A 6,998-nucleotide genomic window follows, 5' to 3' on the forward strand; every position below is an offset into this window, starting at 1 on the left:
GTCTTAAAACTAAGATCAGAATAGTAATAGAAATGAGAGCCTTTGTTACTTAAAGCATTGTAAAATTAAGCAGGATGGTGCAAAGCCATTCATTTACCTCCAGATATTATTGTTGCTGAGAAAAAGACCACCAAAATCCTAAAACAAAATGGAAAAAAACATCTTCAGTTTTAGGTAACTCACACTAAATTGCAGAAGTATGACACTAAAAAGAGATTACAGTTCACACTGAGGCCTGTATTTGTCTATATGGTAGAGTAAGTGTTTATAGTGTTTACTTCTGCTTGCACTTCCAAACATTTTGAAAAAAGCTGTCAGAGTTCCCATTCCTGCAGCACTTCATGAACTTTCATGAATCAAATTTTAAACCCAATTTCATATAAAAATGATCTGGCAAAAAATGTAAGCCAAAGCTTCAGATCTGGTAAGCCAAACCTTCAGAAAAAATAATTTCATGACAGCAATAGAAATGTCATGAAAACCACAGCATAGAGCTACTGCGTAACAGTATGCCTTGTGGTTCAGACAAAGATAATTCTGTTAAGATCATGAAGCTTGCTGTCTTAGCCGATGAACCTGAACTTGAAATTTCTACTTAAGAGCGATAGGTCTTTAAGACTGGTAGGTTCCTCGAAACCTACACGCATTTAGCAAAAACAAAGGTGTGAATGAGATGTCTTATCCCCTTTTCATTGCCCACTAATCCATTTTTTTTCTTTTGCAAGATTAGCATTTTTCACCAGACTTAAGCTCCTGCCTGGAGTGTTCAAGTGGTTTCTAGTCAGAAATTTCCAATCAGGCTTAACACTGTCCTTTTTTTTTCCCGCAGTTTCATCCTAAAGCAGCTGAAGCCAGGCACTGTTACTGAGGGAAGACCGAAGAGGCAACACGGCACAGGGCTGCAGATCTGAAGGGCCCGGAAAGCCCTGACAGCAGCCTGACACTATGCAACAAACTGCCACAGAAAATACTCTCTGCCAATCTTCTTGTATGTCAGCTACTAAAAACCTAACAGGAGTTTCTGCCGTTTCTCTGAGAGGGTCGAGTCACCACTGAGAAAATTTCAGTTCCAGAAGCAGGAAAGACGATTCTTACTGAAGACCGGGGCAGCCCTGCTCCCTGCGCTGCTTGCCGAGAGCCGCCTCTGCCCTCCCAAAGGGGGGCGGGAAGCCCTGGAAGCGCCACCCACACCGCGCAAACGGCCTCCCCCCGCCCCTAGCTGTCGCGGAGCAGGGCCTGGGCGGCGGCAGCCGTTGGGCGACTTCTCGCGAGGCTTCGGCGGCGGGGAGGGGCGGGGCGCTGCCGCCGCCGCCGCCGCCGTGGAGGCGCCGCGGGGCGCGCCCCTGGGGCTGGGCACTGTGCTGGTGGTGAGGCGCCCCCGCTCGCTGCAGCCGGGCTCCCCGCGGCGCTCGCGGCTCGCTGCGGCGGCGGGGCCGACGAGGGGAGGGGTGCGGACGGCGCCGGCCTCGGGGGTGCCGTGGGGCTCGGCCCCTGCGCGGGGGGGGCGCGTTTGGGCGGGCGGCCGGGCCGCGGGCACCTTCCCGGCGGCGTTGTTCTGGGGCGCCCCGTGGCTGCGAGCGGGGCCGGTGGGCGAGAGGGGGTTTCCTCTTCCGTGTGGGGTGTGGAAAGGAAAGCTGCCTGATGGAGCTTGCGTGATCGCCGAGTCTGTCTTAATTTTGTCCCTAGACGACGGACTGGTCTGAGCCCTGGCTGGTGGGGCTGGCGGTTTTCCACGTCCTCTGCTTCCTCCTGACGTGCTTCTCTCTGCAGCACTATCGGGTGCAAATAGGGCACTTCCTTTGCGTGGGTGAGTAGTGTGTGCAGTGCTGCTTCCCTGAACTTGCCTTTCGGGTGGCAGGCGGCACCTGCATCCTTTATGCCACTAATACTGTTAAAGATATTCTTCTAGGTTAGTAATTACAATTTTCTGTATATGTCTGCGTAATACTGGGTTTTGTGATATGCTTTACAATAGTTAAAGGGCATGCAAAGCAGTATTTCTCTTTTATTAATACATGTGCCTGTACACAATAATACTTACTTGCATTTCATTGTCACAGAAGCTGTTATAGCATATGTGCCTATTTGTTTTGTTTCCAAGACTATATGAAGTAGTGACTTGAAACTTTGGCCTTAGGGAGGATTTGTGATAAATAAGGTTTCTTCATAGTTAATTATGTATCACAGCTTCACAGAAGATTGCTGTTACTCTAGAGAAGCAGACAAGGACTCTCACAAGCTGGCAGTTACTCTCTGCCTTCTTCTAATGCTGCCCTTCAGGAAATATGGCCAGCTTTTGGCTGGATTCATTTCTGGATCTGGTCTACTGCCTGACTAACACCTGTGCGAATGGCATGAGGAAGAGCAAACCTGGTTCTTACCGTTGCGGTACCAGTGTTTGCTGTTTCAGGATTTGTCAGAGGTCAGCCTGAGGATCCTCTGTGGCCTTGCCTAACCAAAGCTCTGTCTTTGTGGCTGACTGGCTTAAGAGTAGCCTTGCGGAGGGTATTTGTTTTAGAAGATGTCATGGATTTGATTATATGCATGTGCTGCGAGCAGCACCGTGGTTCTAGTTATGGCTGTACACACTGCCTCAGTTCTGTCATGCTTACAGAGTAATGGAGGAAGGATGAGCAAGTTAAAGAGAATCACAGGCAAAAAATTCCACTTGAAGACTATGTTGACATTTTAAAATATCATTTAGTCAACTAGTTAAGTTGAAAGGGGAATCACAGTTTTCTCAAAACTGCAAATACGTAACTCAGCTAAAACTAAGGTTTCAGTGATGTAAATTACCTCCCAAAATTAATATAGAAATCTTAGTAAATTTCTGTAAATCCATTTCTAACTGCAGAGTACAGAGGAAGAAATAGTGATGCCACGTGTACAACACATTAGGCCCAAGTGTTCCTTTTAAAAAGTCAGGATTTTCTTTCTTAAATTTAATGTTAGGCATGTAGAATTTCTAATGACATGCTGGCTCGGTTTACTTTAGATTCTTCATCTAAAGTATTCTTAGTGTTACCAGCATGGATTTGCACACCCAAGCACTAATTGCATTGAAAATTGGAGTGGAACTGATCTTTGATGGCTTTTCAATGCAAGTATGATGTAAATTTCCTGTAAGCGAGATGAGTGCTTAAAAAAATCCTTATCAAGTCACAGCCTTGTACGTCCCTGAAAAATTGAACCACTGGTGATACATCAACAATAAAAAATATTTTATGTTGTACAAAGTAAAAAATGACTAAAGAAACTACAAAATTATCACACTGGTTTACCTTGACATGATAAGTATGATCTATATTGTGCAGTACCATACAAAGATAACCCAGCTGATGCCAAAACAATACAGAATATTGTTTATTATGGCATTCCCCTTCACATCACCAAATTTTTTTTTTAAACTGGTTTGGGCATGTCATCTTTAAAGTGACTGAAGCAGTTTTAAGTTTCTCCTTGTATCATTTTCCACAAAAAACAAAACAAGGAAATTTTTTAATTGGATAATATATAGTCTCATTGCTTTTCTATTAAACATATGATTTCAATGGATTTTCTTGCTGTCTTGATGCATTTATGCTACATATAACTGTTGAATAAGGATATACTAGTTTTCACTGGACTGCAGCGGACTGCTCTGCTATATACCTACCACAAACAAAGCTTGTGCTGTGTCCTCATAAGTGAATTCAAAACACTTCTGTGAAGCAGTTTTAAATACAGTGTTTCTCCTAGATATTTTAATGACCAAAAATGTTAAAACTATAAATAGAAGGGATTTACCTTTTTAAGACTTGGACGCAATGCAATGTAGGAAGGAACTGCATAAATGCTTGTTTATAATTCTGGTGAATTTACTCTTAATGTTTAGTACACTAGCTTTAGATAGTAATGGTGGATATAAAACCTAAAGCATCTAAAATGATATCTTAATTCTATACCAGTCTGGGGGGAGTGCTGACTTTATTTTACAGATTTATCTTAGAAGCAATCATCAACAAGATTGATGGAAAAAATACTGATTTAAAAAAAAAATACTCGTGTGTATACTGAGCTCTTCCTGTAAGCTCAGATATGCAGGATTTTATGTCTCTTTGTAATATTGCAAGTATGTTTTCTGATCACTTAATATTTGTTAGTATCTATATGGGACACTTCAAACATTCAGAACTGGCTTTATGTAGTTAAATGTGTGACAATTTTCTGAGGATCATGGAATTTTAATGTAGAGTACGTATACATCTTAGAACTGATAACTTGCTGTTTATTTTTAAAGAAGTATTGAATCTAACAATACTTTTCTTTTGTTGTACAGTAGGTTTAGTTTACTGTGCTGAATATATAAATGAATTAGCAGCTATGAATTGGAGGTAACTGTTTTCCCTTTCACATTTAAATGCATGAGTTATTTTTTTGTATCATTCCACCAAAAACATTAATTGAAAGAGTCACTCATGTCTCATCAAGAGAATGTGATGGTGGAAGATCTGTTGCACTGATTGATAAAATCCTTTTGGACAAAACCATACAATGCAATATAGTTTCAACTTAGCTTATAGGAAAGAGTAATTTTTCTAACAGTTAACATGTGTTTACTGACTAAAAATCAAAAGAAGAAAAACACTTTTTGTTTGCATGGATTGTTGTAAACTAACTCTAAGAGAAAATCAGAGTAGTACAGTTAAGGGAAAGAGGACATGGGCTTTTTTTTTTTTTTTTCATTAGCTGTTTGTGTTTAATAAGGTGAAGTTAAGCACCATTTCTCAAAAATATCGCTAAGTATTTTATATGCTTATTATGTGCATAAATATCATGAAAATCTGCCTGGTTTACTTAGTCTGTGTACCAGAATTAAACTGATGACTTTTTTCCGTAAGCATTGAACTAATCTTTCCCCAGTGTAACAGGGAAAGATTACTATAGTAATACTAATAGTCTTTCTGGAAAGATACTATGTGTGTGTGTGTGGGGGGGGGGGTTCTGTCAAACAATAAAGCCTTACAAAAAAAAGAAAGGCTGGTATTGTAATGAATGTTCATAACTGATTAGATATTGACGACCCCTTTCTTCTGGCTTGATACAGTAGAATGTTGTCCCATGCTTGGGGCTCCCAAGAAGTGGGATAATCTGGCCAATATCCATGTAGAACAGCTATTATGAACATATAAAGTTGTGTGGAATACAGTGAATAATGATCTTTTTTTTTTTTTTCTTTTCTATCAGGCTATTTTCTAAATACCAATACTTTGATTCAAGAGGAATGTTTATTTCACTAGTCTTTTCAGCACCACTTCTGGTGAATACTATCATAATTGTGGTATGTGTTTATTTAAATGGATACTTCTTTCATGAAACTGATAAGTAAATGTGTGTGTGTGCATGTGTGTGTGTACACATTATATTAAAAATGAGTTGAATGTAATAATACTCATACTTTTCAGGTCACCTGGGTTTACAGAACTTTGAATGTAATGACTGAACTGAAGACACTACAGCAGAGAATTAAAGCAGAGAAAAAGAAGAATTGAAAGTGTTGAATATTTTTATTATTATTTGTAAAAATACTGTTTCATGTAATGAGTCCTTCTTGTATGTTTATCCAAGAACAGCAATGTTTTTTTGTGTCTGATGTTGAGAGGACTTTGCACCCTTTGGCCATGGACAATGAGGTGAAAGCAGGGGTTCACAATACATCTCAACTTTGCTATGAAATCAGGACAGGCTGGTCTTAACAGGTCTTTCTGTGCTTTAGTATAAGCTATTTTTACCGTGACCAAGACAATTAACACTGATAACGGTACAAACTTCCAGTCAGTTTTCATACACCTGTGTATTTTTTTTAACTGTGTGTTAAATACGTATTTATTAAGTATCCAGTCTTCTACTTACGCCAATTGAAGCTGTGCTATGGATTCTAGTAAATGAGGGCTAATATTCAGAACACTTCAAGAACTCATGCTTCTACAGAACATTTTACTTTGTAGATCAAGTTTCATATCTCATGTATGTATTGTGTGGCAGTGAACAATTCTGATACAGGACCATTTTATAAATAAAATTATCCATTGTATCTTGAATACAGATTGTTGGATTGCAGTTGATATTTTTAATTGTTTTTTTTTTTCCTTTTCTTTCTCATACAAATTGCTGGTTTGGTAAAATCTTGTACTTAATTTGTGTAAGTCAGTCAAAACCATCTCTAAATTGTTTCAATTTATATTTTACACTTTAATGCAGTTAGATAAATATCCTTTCTTAAATATGAATGAAATTTTTATAGTGTCTTTTGCTAGTTTGTGGAACAGAAGGGAAGGGGAGAAGCTTTAAGGTGTTCTACAAAATTCTGTTCATATGTATATACACATGTATAAAATGTTTGACTTTTTAATAAAGAACTGGAAATGACAAATTGACTCTGGTGAAAAGATCATATTAGATTTAGGGAATTTGGTGAGGCAAAGGAGATGAATACAATGTAAAAGAGTCCATGTACTTTTTTTAGTAGAAGTTATATGCGGAAGCAGTTAAAGCCTTGTGCAGAGACCTAGAGCTTCGTCTAAAGTATGTATCATTTAAGACATGGGAAAAATGATCTACAAAATTAAACTTAGTAGAGTACAAAGGTTAGCTTGCAAAAGAGCACTACTAAGGTTCTAAGCTTGCATGTATTTGTGAACTGGTGGAATTACATACTTCAGGAAAATAAGCAAATGCATGCACATACACAGTTTGAGCCTCACATGGGGCAGGGTGAAACTATTTCTGGAGGGCTTCACAACGTTGTGGAAGGGCAGTGCAAGTGCTAGGCTGGGATCCATTTCTTTACCTTTCCCATGAGTTATGAGACTCCTTAACTCAGCACAGCTTTCCTCATTCATTCCTCTATCAAGACCTGCAGGCTGTGTAGGCCATATATATATATATGTATGTTAGCATATAAATAAATATGTGCAGGTGTGGACACTTGTAGTGTTCCATTCTGTTACAACTCCTAG

The 6,998-nt window shown here is 39.3% G+C and overlaps 1 protein-coding gene across 1 annotated transcript; it reads left to right on the forward strand.

The window, feature by feature from the left end:
• The first annotated feature begins 249 nt into the window (after positions 1-249).
• Positions 250-6,416, forward strand: LOC135325720 (transmembrane protein 18-like). The gene is made up of 7 exons (XM_064503718.1): positions 250-257; positions 830-883; positions 1,220-1,367; positions 1,687-1,807; positions 4,319-4,373; positions 5,227-5,320; positions 5,445-6,416. The coding sequence occupies exons 1-7, from the start codon at positions 250-252 to the stop codon at positions 5,529-5,531; spliced, it is 567 nt and encodes a 188-aa protein (XP_064359788.1). The 3' UTR covers positions 5,532-6,416.
• Positions 6,417-6,998: the final 582 nt, after the last annotated feature.

This window comes from Dromaius novaehollandiae, unplaced genomic scaffold (genome assembly GCF_036370855.1).
Source record: "Dromaius novaehollandiae isolate bDroNov1 unplaced genomic scaffold, bDroNov1.hap1 HAP1_SCAFFOLD_53, whole genome shotgun sequence".
Taxonomy (NCBI): Eukaryota; Metazoa; Chordata; class Aves; order Casuariiformes; family Dromaiidae; genus Dromaius; species Dromaius novaehollandiae.

Bases quoted from the DNA above. Each gene is read 5' to 3' on its own strand.
- LOC135325720 (XM_064503718.1), top strand. The intron at 884-1,219 runs GCAACACGGCAC...CCCCGCCCCTAG, and splicing joins ACTGAGGGAAGACCGAAGAG to CTGTCGCGGAGCAGGGCCTG. The intron at 1,808-4,318 runs GTGAGTAGTGTG...TTTGTTGTACAG, and splicing joins AGGGCACTTCCTTTGCGTGG to TAGGTTTAGTTTACTGTGCT.